This window comes from Cupressus sempervirens, chromosome 2 (genome assembly GCF_028749045.1).
Source record: "Cupressus sempervirens isolate cs-2001-9-10 chromosome 2, ASM2874904v1, whole genome shotgun sequence".
Taxonomy (NCBI): Eukaryota; Viridiplantae; Streptophyta; class Pinopsida; order Cupressales; family Cupressaceae; genus Cupressus; species Cupressus sempervirens.
The window spans coordinates 459,527,292-459,542,165 of NC_143119.1; the positions used below are offsets into that span (position 1 = coordinate 459,527,292).

The 14,874-nt window shown below is 35.9% G+C and overlaps 1 protein-coding gene across 12 annotated transcripts in view; it reads left to right on the plus strand.

Moving 5' to 3' along the window:
* LOC149573034 (uncharacterized) overlaps positions 1–14,874 on the plus strand; it is a 155,564-nt gene that overhangs the window by 120,622 nt on the left and 20,068 nt on the right. For 8 of the 12 annotated variants that reach the window (XR_016360009.1, XR_016360010.1, XM_089814198.1 and 5 more), the window contains 6 exons: positions 11,935–12,035; positions 12,314–12,503; positions 12,615–12,893; positions 12,978–13,119; positions 13,234–14,099; positions 14,188–14,302. Coding sequence is in view for 10 of the 12 variants with exons in the window: in XM_089814198.1 (XP_089670324.1) it covers positions 11,935–12,035; positions 12,314–12,503; positions 12,615–12,893; positions 12,978–13,119; positions 13,234–14,099; positions 14,188–14,302 (1,693 nt within the window). In the remaining 2 variants the exon portion in view is untranslated. The remainder of the gene's footprint in view (positions 1–11,934; positions 12,036–12,313; positions 12,504–12,614; positions 12,894–12,977; positions 13,120–13,233; positions 14,100–14,187; positions 14,303–14,874) is intronic. The other 4 variants (XM_089814199.1, XM_089814204.1, XM_089814202.1 and 1 more) reach the window with 1 other exon arrangement.

Genomic DNA, 14,874 nt, shown 5'->3' on the forward strand with positions numbered 1-14,874 from the left:
TATCTAATTTAATGTTTCTTACATAATAAAAAAACTCTTTATATGGTATTGATTGTAAGATGTTGATGATTGGTTGAATGAACAATCTATGCATCTTCAAATAAGATTTTTTAATTTTCCAGTGCTGTCAGTTATGATTGTATCATGTTCTGGAATCACAGGAGAGACATTATTTTCGATTAGTGTTTTTTTGTATGATTCCCTGAGGCTCTATCAGGTATTGCTTTGAAAATATTTTTGGTGTACCATGGATATATTTACATGGTGTATTGAAGAACGATCATGTCTATGATTGTATTTAGCTATAAATGTGTATAACGATCTATAGGATCATAGTTTTGACAAAAAGGTGAATTCATTCATAGGATCGTATGTATTGGGTTTTGCCAAAAATACATAATCTTTTAGTGTGAGAATGTTTTGTTGTAGAGATGAGTTCTTGTGCATCCAAACTACGAAGAGATAAGTATACTACAATTATATCTTGATTCTTGAATAGTGATTATGAATATTGTGTTATAGCATTGGGAATAGTGTTTGGTTTTAGCATTGATCTCTATATATCTCTTCATTATAGGTTGATTTTATGAGTTATTATTAATCCCTCATGGTTGCAAGACAAGAAGCAATGGGATGATGAGAGATTATATGCATTCCGTAGAAATGAACATGGGAATGTTGCTTACAATCATGGAACTGAATTGATGAACATATCTTCATTAAAAAAGAATGATCATATATGGGAAATGATATTTAGAGGTAGACTATTCTGATTCAGAGGGAGGTTTCCTGCCAGAGGGAGGTGTCTAAATCTTTGCAAGCTTATGTGATAATGTGACTGCTAAAACTCCTTATTTCGTCAACTTGGAATCAACTCTCTTATCGTGGTAATCAAATTAGTAAGGATGGTACTCTTACTGAATGGGAGTCTTTGTTGAGAAAGAATCTCAACAATTCTTATTCATATTGTTAATGCATTCTTCTCTAGGAAAAGTCTGAGGTGAATCCCTCATTCCACCCTTTGCGAGTAGGCATGGTGGATCCACCCGCTACAAGTAGGCATGGTAGCAATCTATTCTTCTCTTCGAGAAGTTTGAGGTGAAAGCCCTCATTTGCAAGTAGGCATGGTGGGAATGCATTCTTCTCTGGGAGAAGTCTAAGGTGAAAACCATTGTTCCACCCTTTGTGAGTAGGCATGGTGGACTCACCCTTTGCGAATAGGCATGGTGGAAACACATTCTTCTCTAGGATAAGTCTAAAGCGAAAGCTCTCATTCCACCCTCTGCAAGTAGGTATGGTGGATCCACCCTTTGTGTGTAAGCATGGTGGAAGTCATGTGACTCTAGGACTTTTATGGTCACTCTCTAGAAGTAGCTATGGTGAATAGTGTTATGATGTTTTATTGAGAAAATCTGTGATGAGAATTTGTTATTAATGTTTTTGGTTGCAGCTATGTATGCCTACCATACTAAAGACCTCTCTCTTGCTAAGAGGGAGTGTTGAAGATTATAGCTGTGGTAAAGATCTTTACCTCTGATAGTGCTCTATGTTGAAATTGAGATAACACCTCTACATTGCGTCAATAGCTAGAGAAGAGAATTATGATGATATTTCTATCTTGCATCTTTCTTATAATCAAGTGAGCATGATGTGGCATCCAATGTGTGCTAAGTAAATATTTGATATTTTATTATATGAGGAATCATGCGACATGCGAAGAGACATGCACTTGGAAATACAAAGAGACTCTCATTTGGTAAATGAGGAGACCTTCAGTTATGATATGAAAAATCCCAATTCAATATATATACATGATTGCTCTATGTGATAAGTATCGTATGCAGTTGAAAGCATTGTACTTGAACATTAATTATTTTAATAAAAGAGATATTTTTCTGGTGTGACTTGGTTTTTCCTCATAAGTTGGAGGGTTTTCCTAGCATAAATTGTTGTCTTTATATGCCTTTTTTTGTTCTTTGTTTGTTTATTGTTGTTTTCCTTTATTTTTGGGCAAAACATTAACATAATGTCTCCACAAAGAGTGGGTAGAGGTTAAGGAGTTGTTACTATTGTAGGAAGAATAGAAGAAATGTTTGACGTAATTAGAAATGTTCAGATTAGATTTGATGTTGTGGAGGAGAGATTAAAAAAGGTCATAGCCCTAGAGATGATGAAAGTATTGAAGAACTAGACAAGCTTTTAAACTAGTTGTTGGAGAAAATCAAGATCAATGTAATGTTCCCATTTTTGCACCTTCCTTACTGTTAGAGTTTTTAACAAGGTTAGCCTATTGGTATTGGTTCCCATAGGCTAATATAGTGGATATGGAATCCATCTGGGGATTGGTGTACCTTGCAAGGGTTTTATATGGCATTTTAGGCATTCAAAGCCAAGTTCATATTTGGTAGGAGGTACTGCTAGTTTTAGGCGTCACTAGTGAGTCATATGTGTTTAATCATTTTATGATTATCCATTGTCAAATTTCAGGGCTAGGAGATGATTATGAATAAATATTAAATTATTAAAGTTATAAGATTATCTTTAATGTTGTATTTAAATAAATTCAAGTTACATGATTATAAAAATAAAGTGACATTATATAATAAATCATAAAATAAAGTGACTTTTAAAATAAATTATAAAATTACTTTATAAAATAGGCTATAGTGTCTTTTAAGATAAATTATAAAGTCACTTCATAAAACAATAATAAAGAAACTTAGAAAAAATATATAATAAGTTACTTTATAAATTAATAATAAAGTGACATAAAATTGTGAAAGAGGGACGCCCAGTTCTTGAATTCATTTTATTAAATAGTAAAGGGGTCTTGAAATAAAGTCTTGCAAAAATTTGCAACCCTAAATGGTATGTGGATCTGGAAGAAGGGAATAAAAAGGTATTTGGGCACCATTTTGGAGATATTAAGTAAAATACATCTTTGAAGAGGAGAGCTGAGAATGATTTTCTGGCTGTGAGAGCAAGTGGATTTTGTGAGGACAAAATACCTCAAGAACTGTATTTGTAGGTGTGAAAGACCACTTACAAACATCCTGCTAACTCCATGTTAGGGCTTGTTCTTGAACTTTATTGAAATTCAGTCTGATAAAGTATAATCAGTCATACAAGAGGAAGACAAAGGGTAGGTCTGCAGGTAATTTGGATATTCACAAGATTTGGCATGGAAGATAAAAGGCTATAATTCTCTTGTTAGCTAGGTAAAAGTGGTTTGTACCCTAGTCATTGGGGTTTCCTGCTTATTAATTTATATGTAGTTTTTTGCTTTCATGAATGGTGGACATGGGTTTGTTTGAAGCTAGGCACCAATTCAAGCATTGGCCCCTAAGTTACCGATTCGGATGCGGATTCCGAAGAGGATTCCGGAAGCGGATACAAGATGCGGGGATTTTTTTTTTTTTTGGATGCGGATGCGGGAGGAAACGTATATATATATATATATAAAATATTATAATATTAACATATGCAACGAAATGCAAGAAATATACAAAAACAAATCATTTGATAAAGCATAATATGACTATGAATCTATGATACTTAACAGTTAATTGAACCCTTAAACAAAATTCAAGATATTTCAAAATTCATATGATATTCATATATCAATATCAATATGTGCTCGTCCAACATTAGCGTTTAGTCTTGACTCTTAAACAATAAGTTCAAATAGGTCATGTTCAAGATTCCAACAAAATAAAATTTAAAAACATGGTAAATGATTGAAGTCTGAAGATTCAATCAATCAGAGTTTGGCTCTGAATCATAGGGATTTGCAAGAAAATCCACATTCTCATTGTCATCTCCAACTGCTGAAAGATCATTTGAACCAAGCATGGTTCCACTTATGCTAGATGCACCACATGCCACACTAACATCATCACCGTCTCCAATTGTAACAAGATCATGAAGTGTTGCATCCAAATCTACACACTCAGGGGCTACATCCCAAAGCTTTGTTGCCCCTTCCTTGTAATGATCATTCTTACGTGACAAAAGACGCAAGTTGGTGTGGACAAAGACCAAGTGCTCAGCTTTCTTGGAGCCTAACCGGTTGCACTTCACCGAATGGATAAAGGAGTATGTACTCCAATTCCTTTTAGCAGCAGAAGAACTAGCAACCTATATAGTTGTCACAAAACATACAAATGAAAAGCAAATTAATTTTATAGAATGTGTGAAACACTAAATTCTACAATGCAAGTGTAAACATAAAATTTTAAAACAAATTTACAAAACAAAATAAAAAACTTGTGATAGGACTTTGATTGCAAGAGGTTGAAGATGCTTGAAAGGTTGACCATACATGTACCACCATGTGATAGCTTCCATTCTATTTTGGTCCTTTAGTGCAAATGGAGAATGCTTTAACCCCGAAGCAAACAACCCAAATTCTTCCCTCACTTTTTCATGCATTTCTTCTAGTGGGAAGAGTCTTGAAAGGGCTTTGTGGCACCCCTCAACAACCTCCTCATTCGCAAATGGTGCAACTCTACCCGGCATACCAGCTATCTCCTCACTATAGTATCTAGGAGATAAGGCATATGCAAGGAGGTGCAATGGGGTAGTCATCTTATTCCAGCGATGGTTGATAATTGCTTGCACTTGTTTGCATAAGGTTTCACATTGTGTGGGGTCACTCTCATGTGCTTGTATAGAATGTTTTACCTTCTCAACCATGGTGTCCATGCCATCATACACATCCCCTAAGCAAGGTGCATCTGTATCAGCAAAACGGAGCATAGTCATGATGGGCTCAGTGAAATCCAATACATATGCCACACGAGCCCACCAACTCTCATTCAAGATCAAATTCCTGATCCTTTGTGCTCTTTCTGAATTTGAGATCTTCCATACACCCCATTGCTGACCGATGACCATTTGACTTAATGCATCTTTTACCTTGAGGAGTCGTCTCATAACGATTGTATGAGATGCAAAACGGGTCTCAGCAACCTAAGCAAGTTAACAATATGTCAATTGACAATATAATTATAAATTTTAATTTTTAACTAAATTACAAAACCATAAAACTTAGTAATTTAAAAAAATTAATTTACCTTCAGCAACTCCAATTTGGAGTATGTTCTAAAAATGGATTGTGACATGTGGTGGTTGGTCACAAACATCTCTATGTCCTCCCCCTCTTCATATATTTTCTTCACCCAATCTACTTAAGTGCCAATCCTCTGCATGATCAAGTTAAGGGAGTGAACAGTGCATGGAGTCCAAAAAATATGGTCATACCGACTCTCAACTAAAGCACTTGCACCCCTGCAATTTTTGGCATTGTCAGTGACCACCTGTACCACATTCTCACTACACACCATCTCAATGGCCTCAATGAGAATTCTAGAAATGAATTCTGAATCCTTCACTTGCCCTTCACAATCAATGGCCTTCAAAAACATTGCCCCTTTGGGGGAAATTGCAATCACATTAATCAGTGGCCGGTTTCTTGTATCCTTCCAACCATCTGACACAATAGTTAGACCCGAAGCTTTCCAAGATTTTTTGATTGGTTGAAGGTCTCTCTCTATATGTGCCCTCTCTTGTTGCAATAAAGTTGTACGCACCTTTTCATAGCCCGGGCTTGTGTAGTCAGTTGGTGATTCTTTGATTGCTGCCACCATTTCCTTCCAATATGGTGATCTCACCAAGTTGAAAGAAAGCCCATTCGCATAGAGGCAATGTGCAATAGCTTCATTAGCGCGGTCTCTTGCCCCCATTTTAAATGCGGTGTCCAATGGGCCTCTTTTACGAGTTGAAATTTCCACTTCTTCCTCATCCTCTTTTGGCACAGGTACCTGCAAGAATGGGTGTTGGGAGGATGTCATTGGTTTAGTGGGTGTCTTTGGCTTGCTCTTTGAGGAAGGACCTTGATAGTAGCTTTTTTTTGATCTATTGATCAATGCATCAGCAGCTTCTTGTTCTCTTACAAATGAAAGTATTTCCGCGCTAGTCATCCCAGTACCATTTTTGCCTTTGCACATTCCAAATTCTTTGCCAGCAGGGCCCATAAAATGAAGCTTCACTCGAGAATATGAGCTATTGAAAGGTTTTCCTTTGTTACTTTGACAATAATTGCACTTCCAATAGTATGAGCCACCTCCTAAAACCTGTGATATCCGTGTTGTATGTCTCCACAAAGGAGAACCTACATCAATTTTGAAATTATCAGTCCCTTCCCCTCCTTGGCCCCCCACTGAACTTTGACTAGCACTACCACCGGTATCCATTCTTGCCTAGTTTTTTGCAACCTATTTTATAAGAAAATAAATAAATGTTAATTAGTTCCTAACAACGATGAACATCAATGATCATGCATACAAGTGGAAAGAAGTGAGAAAAACTTCTAAAATAGATACCCAAAGTTGCTTCTACATATCTTTCAAAAAAAAAAAAAAATTGAAAAAAAACTTTAAAAAAATCTTCAAGAACTTAAAAAAATATCAAAAACTCAAAAAAATTCATCTAAATACTCAAGAAAAGGATTGATCACTTACCTTGAATGGTTTAAACTTCTTTGAGAAAGCTATCTCTCCCTCTTCGATCGATCCTTTTCGAAAATGCTGAACTTAGCTTCACAATGAAGGAGTGGCTGTAGGTGCAAACAAAACTCTAAAAAGACTCTTGTGAATGCTTCTATGTTGTCTTCTAGGGTCGTTTTAGGGTTTTATTGAGAAAAAATGCTTTTAGTCACATGTTTCATAGTTTTAAGTTAAAATATACTTTATTTTATTAGTTTTCCGCCTAACTCCCACGGATGCGTCCAGATGCTCCCAGATTCCCTGTGGATGCTGCCCGGAAGCCACCCGCAGGCATCCGGAGGCTTCCCGCATCCGTCCGTATCGGATGCGGAAGCCAGGCACTAGGGCCACGAATCGGTATCAAAGATTGGCCCATGGCTGGAAATTCCAATTCTAAGAGTTGATGACAGTAGTAAAGTATTCCTGAGCAGCTGTTCACTTCCAGGGACAGTGTATGATAATCTACAATTTTATTGTGCATCTAATCTTGATGTACAAAAGAGATTGGGCAAGTATTGGGGATGTTTACATTCCCTGTTGTAGTATCTACAGATCTTCTATTTGCTGGTTTTTTCTAAGTGCTGCAACATCAATCTTATATTAAAAATATATGTCACTATATTTCTTTTTAGTTGAGTGCATGGAAATGAATTTATCTTGAACTTGGATATCTTGGCAATTCCTGTAACGGATAATGATCATATTGTGCAAAAAAACATTCAAAACCTAACTGCAATTGCATACATGCAAGCAAACTGTTTGTCTAAATGTCTGAGTACTGAATTAAGGAAGTGAGGGTTCAAAAAATCAGAAAATTTAATATCCACAAAAGGGTGGGATACCTCAATCGAGATTGGGTGAGGTGTTGAAGGCTATTTTCAAGTTGTGGAAAGAAACCTAGAATAGAGATTCTTAGTTATTTTGGTAATTTGAATTATGAAGCAGCAATAGATTGGTTGAATGATGTAGAAGAATACTTTTTGTACGAGGATATTCCAAATCCCGAAAGAGTAAAGATTGCTAAGATTAAATTGAAAGAATGGAAAGATAGCAAAATAAATGAATATTATTAAAATTTCAAGGAATAAAAGTAATTGTACTTCTATCCCTCTTGCACTTCTATCCCTCTAAGTGTTCAATTAGTGATAAAAATAAGAAATAACTTATGGAATTGAAACAGCAAAAACCTGATTCTGACCTATATCAATCAAACAAAAGATTAAGGAATGGATAATGTGTACAGTCTTCAATGTTGCTAGCATTAGAGTTTGAGGGATTAGCCTATTATTGTGATCCTCGTAGGATAATTATTGTGGATAGAGGGTTTTCTAAGGCAGAGTGTTGGGTATGGGAAGGTCTTGTCTTCTTCACAAGTCAGTATGTTCCAGTTTGGTCTTTGTTTGACTCAGATTGGACTTAGTTTGGCCTTAGTTTCATGCACCTACTATTTATGGCAAATCTGGTGATGGTTGATAGGGACCCTTTCTATTTTAGGAACGTGCATTTGGCCACATGGGGAAATAATAGTTGTGACTCCTGTTTCAGACAACTTATTTAAAGGATAAGTATTCTGGGAGTTATTATTATTTTAGTGGCAAAATTATTATTAAATCATTAAATGGCATATTATTAAGTTATAATTTACTTAAGTTGAGGATTGAATCATCACATGAAGGGGTCATTTATTTAATTAATTCGTTGAAGCCTATATTATCATTTTATATTATGACTAATTCAAATATTCAACCAAAAGCAGAGTTTGCATTTAAGTGTATAGAAGAAGCTATTGGCTGTTGGTGTGTTGAAGAAGATTTTGGCTTTAATTGTTATTAAAGCAAGCCTCTAGCTTTGATTTATTGATCTTTTATCATTTGCATTTTATGACTTTGTGAATTTTATGAGTTTCAATATTGGCTGAAGAAGAGGACTGATTCCTCCATTTAGTTGGCACTTTACGCTATTGAATTACACACTGAATTTTGTTATGAGTCTGATAATTAATTCTGTATATTGGGCTTGCCAAATTGGTGCTGAAGTCTGCCAATTCGATCACATTATTTGCTGCAATTTGCTACTGGTTTGGTTGCCCCTTTCTACCCTTAATTTCTGTTAAAAATACTGTTACTTTGAAGGTGTATATGAGCTGCAATTTGGTGTTTTGGTCTGCTATTGGATTCTATACTGAGTGACCAGTTCTGAGAAGTATTGTGGGGTTTGTGAGGAGCAGCAATTTCCTTAATAGAGTTGCATTTGGGTTTTCTACAGCAGCAACGTTGCATCTGTTAGCAACATCCATACCATTGGCTGCAGTATATTGGAGTTTGGGGTGGAGACTTACTTGTTCCTGCTGCTATATATCAGATGCCAACAACATTTACATGGTCTCTATTTAATAAGTTAGATTGCATGCCAATTGTTTGTAAAAATGTTTATTGGCTGTAGATGAGTATCTAACATGTAAAAAAATCATATTTATGCATTCAAACGTTTAAAAAAGATTGCATGTGTTCCAATTTTTTATCTAGATTTCCTAGTAATTATTTGCAAGCATTTAAACGTCATTCAAAATCATTTCAAGCAAGCAAATACAATCTGGAAATAAAAGACAGTGAGATAAAGGTTTCATGCAAAGTGTTTGATAGGATGTCAAACATCTAAAAAGGTAAAACAATTTGGTGTTTCTCAAGTTCGAAGCAACATGGGTTCTTACATAAGGTTTCATTAAATTGGAAATGCTTGTGGAAAGAGAGAAGTAAAAGATATATAGTGTGTGCACTAGGGAATAATTGGATTTGAAAAAAAAATTGATTGGAAATGACTATAGATGACTATTATTGAGATCTAGAGGTCTTGTGCACTTTGGAAATATGGTGTAATTGTCACCCAAGGAGGGTGCAATTGTTGACTTAAGGAGGCATAGATGACTTGGTGTACAAAAATCTTGAAAAAATGTGATAAGCTATAATTTGGTCCAAAAGTTTTTAACTTGCTATCAACTTTTTTTCACTCTAGAGTGTGAAAGATGCTTGATTTGAACTAGAGGGATAGAGAAAATGGGTCAAGCTCTAGAGAAGATTGTCTTGGTTGGTCCCATGGTGAGTATATTTCAACTTAAATCTAGAATATCACTATAGGAAACATCAAGTTGTGTGCAGATCTATGTGAGGGTGAATGCTTTGTGCAAAGAGGTATAAACAACTAAACTTAGGGGGCAAGATCTAGAACAAGGTGGTGTGTGAAGTAAGGTAAGACAAAGAGAGATGAGAAGGGTGATCATGAAGGGAGAAGCAAAAAGATAAAAGTATTTAGATTTAGACAAAGGATCGAGGATGATGGTTTTCAGATCTGAAGGGTTTGACTAGGGTTTCTATGGCTTGGGATGATGGAAATCAGAGGAATAGGCTATGTTTATGGTAGGGAAAAGTGTAAGGTAATCAGTTCACTCACTGAGACGTGAGTTTTTTGCTTTCTGTGCTGAGTCAACTTCAACTTGTGAGCCGAGTCAAGAGCAACTCAGATTGAGTGTTATGTTGGGACTCGATTGCTTTTTTTGCTTGAAGTTGCAAGTTTTTATTATGGGCTCACCTAGCAACGAGTTGTGACAAAACTCAGCTTTCAGGATTTCAATTCATTTTTTGACATTTTGGTCATATTTTACCTGGCAGAGGATTCCTTTAAGATACAGGTGACAAAAACATGTTGAGAGAAAGGATTTGAAAGAGATATTAAGGTACTTTTAAAGATTTAAATCAATATCTATCTATATTTTTATTTAATTTAGAAATTAGAAATGTTCAATACCTAGGGGAAATGCTGTCCATTCTCCCTACAGGATAAACGAAGCAATGACAGCAGTGTTGAATGTCGCTCCTAATCTAGTTACAGTTTTGTGTTTTGCTCCAAATATTTTGTCACTTGCATTCATCTACTTGTGAGACTCTTGAGAGTATTACTTCTAGCTATTTTCCTTCTTCATTGAGATTGAATTTATTTATTCTACTCAATATTTTAGAAGCTCAACCTTTCCTTGAAGGCACCACTAGAACTAAGGAAAATTACTCTCTGTTGGTGCTCAAAAGTGCTACTCTGCTTCCTAGAACAACATCTCACTCACAAGGCCAGAGTTGTCATCATGCAACTGTAATCAACTCATCAACAAACTGTGGAGGGTTAGTGACCAATTCTATGCAAGTCGGTTATCTCTCTTGCACTTTGAGCTCAACTTGGACTCAGGAGGGTGTTCCTAGGGGCATGCCTTAACGGAAATTGGAATCAAACAAAATGGACAACCAAACTCCAGTGTAATCTTGATCCCAAATACTGTCACCAGGTCAAGAGAAACTAATTGCATGTAACCCTTATATAGCTGATATGACTATGCAAGCATGACCCACATAAAATATAGCCATTAGCTGTTCACTTGAGAGCAATTCCCTGGCTATAATGACAACCATGGGATGCATAAGGACTACCTAATTAAACTACTGATTTAATGTTTGGTTTAAAAAAAAGAGATTGCCCGGGTGGGAAAAGAGACCATTGCCTATCCATGGGGCTACAAAGTAACAAACAACATAAAACCAGGGAAGAAGCATAAAAGAATTGATCTGGACATATATGCCATCAAAGCATAAACGACCATAATCCAGAGAACATACCCAGGAATCCACATTGAACAACATACATCCATTTGAAACATGCAAAAGGCCATTACAAATCGTGCAATATTTGTATTGTTGCATTCACCAATTTTATGTTACAATCATACCAACCAATGTGGCAAGATAGAATCCAATATAATATATTCATTCTACTGTTTGCATGCTTCATGAATCCATGACCTTTATGTAATTGGATGAGGCATGAGTTGAAACCCTGGACAATCTCTTACATCCATAGAGCCTCCAGTAGTCCCCAAGATGAACCAACCTCTTTGAAATTACACAAGAAGCATTACTTACACTAGCATTATAAACAAAGATAGCAAAAATTAGTTATAAAATAAACTCTACATTCTTGATTAATGATGTTATATTTAGCTATGAGATGTTGAGATAACGTGCTTGTACAAGTGTTTAGTAGTTTCAAGAAATCTTTTATGAGCTTTATGGATACTGTGGAAAATAGGAGCTTTCTGCTGGCTTAAAGAGGAAATGGCATATTCTCTGATAAAGTGGTGTCATCTTCTTTGGAGTTGGACACATTATTTTTAGTATTTAAGAAGAGAGCTTCTGTTCTTGGATTCTTTTGCCACTCCAATCATACATTCTTTTTTTTTCAATGCTGATTGAATAATTGAGTCTATTAGTTGCTTTCATCATTGTAGGCTATAATCCTTATAGATTGCATCCTGAAAAAATAATTGTAGCACCCTTTTAAAAAACTACAGGAATACGTTGTGGTGCTTGTCTGTAATGGAAAACATCAACTTCAGGCAATGGAAGATCTGGATGCATTTCTTGGTGATGAAAGTGGAGCATTTGTTGGCTGGTATTTTTGTTTTTCTTAAATATATTTGTGTTTGTTCAGAATCTTTCAACTTACTACATTCATTACAAATTAGTTTTACCTATTAGATTGATTAATTGCTCTGAATTCATTTGGGAAAGAACAAAGTTATTACTTAATCATTTTTTGCTTTTTATACTAATTGGAATGGTTCTGAATCTCTATAATATTTTTTATCACAATAGTGCATAAAAATTACAATTTACCATGAAAAATGCAATTGACATGTAAATCTATGTCTCATCTGTGAATTCCTGTAGGTTGTGGGACCACCTTGCAGAAAACACACACACATATATGGCATCATCTCAAATGCTGCAATCAGTGGAAGGAACTTCCTTAGATAAGAAAGGAAAAAGTAACTATGAGAAGCAAAGGAAAGAGTGGTCAAAGGGGAAACTGAGGAGGGCTCATGATAAACCCAAACAGAATGCACATACCAAATCAATGGTATAGTAGACTGATCTCTAGTCTAGTTACAATAATGTCAGCCTGGTAAAAGTGTGGTCAACTCAAAATTCTTGTAATAATGCAAACTGATAACTCCTGCATACAATGCAGATCAAACATTCACTTGTTTCAACTTTGAGTCACGAGGACTCTAAGGCAAAACTGCCAAAATGTATTGAGGTCATAGGGGGTCTCCAGAGGGAATATATGGGAGATAATCCCTTTACAGTAGAAAGAAGGAAACTTCAAAGGCTAAAGCCAAGTCAGTATGCACATGCCGATTTTAGAGAAGACAAAAATTATCAGCATGCTGATTTAAAATGCAGTTCAACTGCAGATTTCTTATCCTATAGAGATCATGGTGTGCAAGAAGGGAGAATTTCGAACGAGGTAGAAGATATCTAACTTTTATATTAATCTCAGTGATTTTCTTTTTTAGTTTAAGCCTAAAATCAACACTTGTTTTGAATTTAGCAGAGAATTGTCTCTTTTCCATGCATTGTTGCACCTCATCACCTTCTTCAGTCAGAAATCAGAGAAGTTGTTAGCCCCTCTGCATTGGCGAGTTCAAAACATTCTGATTCACAAATAAAACTTTTACATTCTGTTGTCATGGGTGAGTGAGGGACTATCCAAAATGTTTTTTTTAATGAATGCTGTTTTCCCCATATATTGCATGTGCTAGAAAATTAATGCAGTCTTATAATCTTTTGAATTTTATTTCACACAGAGAATCCAGATGCAGCAAGAGATGCTGTTGCAGTCCCTCATATATCAAATACTCATAGAAGCCCTCTACCAGCCACAAATATTGCCATGTGTGTGGATGATGTTGCCAATGAGAATGATATAGCTAGAGTCAGGTCCACACGAAGTGTCTGGGACAGGTTGGGGAATCCATTTAGTGAGGACATGAATGGTTTTGAGCAAGAAATGGATGAACATATAAAAGGATTTGGTATAAAAAAAGAAATAGAAAGTACATTTTTAGAAGAAGGCAATGGACATTGGGAACATGGAGAGTTGTTTGGTATACACAGTCAACCTGAGAGAGGTGTCTTGAATAGGCCATATAAAAACTTTACAGAAGATAGAGCAATGATTGAGAATAAGAACTTTGAGCCTATAACTACTGGTGAGGAATATAGAGAGCTGCGAAAGGATGTCTCCAAAAGTTATGTGCATGCAAATACAGCCAGCTCAATGGGAAACAAACAGCAAGGGTACAAGCGAGCCAAAAATGCATCAAAACAATTGGTAGACATGGACCGTGAAGAGCCAATTACTCTAAAATACAAGCTTTCCCAAAGTCTGAACAAAAGTACGAGTGAAAATACAAAGCATAATAACTCAGCTTTCAGAGCAGAAGACACTTCACAAAAAATTGTGAATATATCTGTGAATGTTAACACATGGAAGCAGGCTCATTTGAAGCCCATGAAGGGTGCAATTGATGAGGAAGCTGTTGTTTCAAGAATGAGTCAGCAGAAACTGCAAGATAAACCTGAGATGTCTGTGGATGGTGTATTTCTAGACAAAAAGGAAATGGGTCTTCTCGAAGAGAAAGAGCAACTCACACATACAACTGAGAAAAATGTATTATAATGACTTTGAACTTCCATATATGCTTTTTTTCATCAGAAGAATGTTCATCTTACCAGGTAATATTGTTTTGTTTCTGTAGGATGTAGCAAGAATACGAAGTAGATTGTGCAAAGTTGAACTAGAGATGGCTAATCTACGTGCAAAGCAGGCCAAGTTCTGCAAAGATGCACCAAATGCTGGTACAGCAACTTCTGGTTAGTTATCCTTTCTCATAAATGGACTAAGAGAAGAGGTGTTTAGTTTGTATATGTCAATGGGGACTTTTATATTTAGAGAAGCATCACCTAATATGGGCAGTTTAGTCTTGGTCTTTTCTTGTAGCTCTAACTAGCTAATAGGATATCCTATCTCTATTATGTTTTTCTCTTTTGCAGAGGCTTGATGGGTCTTTTTTTTAGTACTTTGACTCTTTGCAGTCTTTGTGAGTGACAACGATCTCTGTAGTATTTGGCTTCATTAGCTCACAATGGTTATGATCTATGTGTTGCTTTCCGTCATTTTGTTGAAAAGGGGAAACTGCCATTTCTTATATTACTAGCTTCTCCAGTGAAGGTCTCTCAAGCATTTGAAATACTGATTCACAAGTGGAGGTACTCTAACTTAAGTATCTTCAAAGCCCCCTCTAGATGAACCTGAAGTCACAAATATGAGTACCAGCCTCAACCCCATACTGTCTCTCCTCAAATTTGGCCCTCCAAAGTAGTTACTCAACATATTTATGTGTGCAATCAAAAGGAGACGAGGTTGAATCATCCTTCTCTCCCGA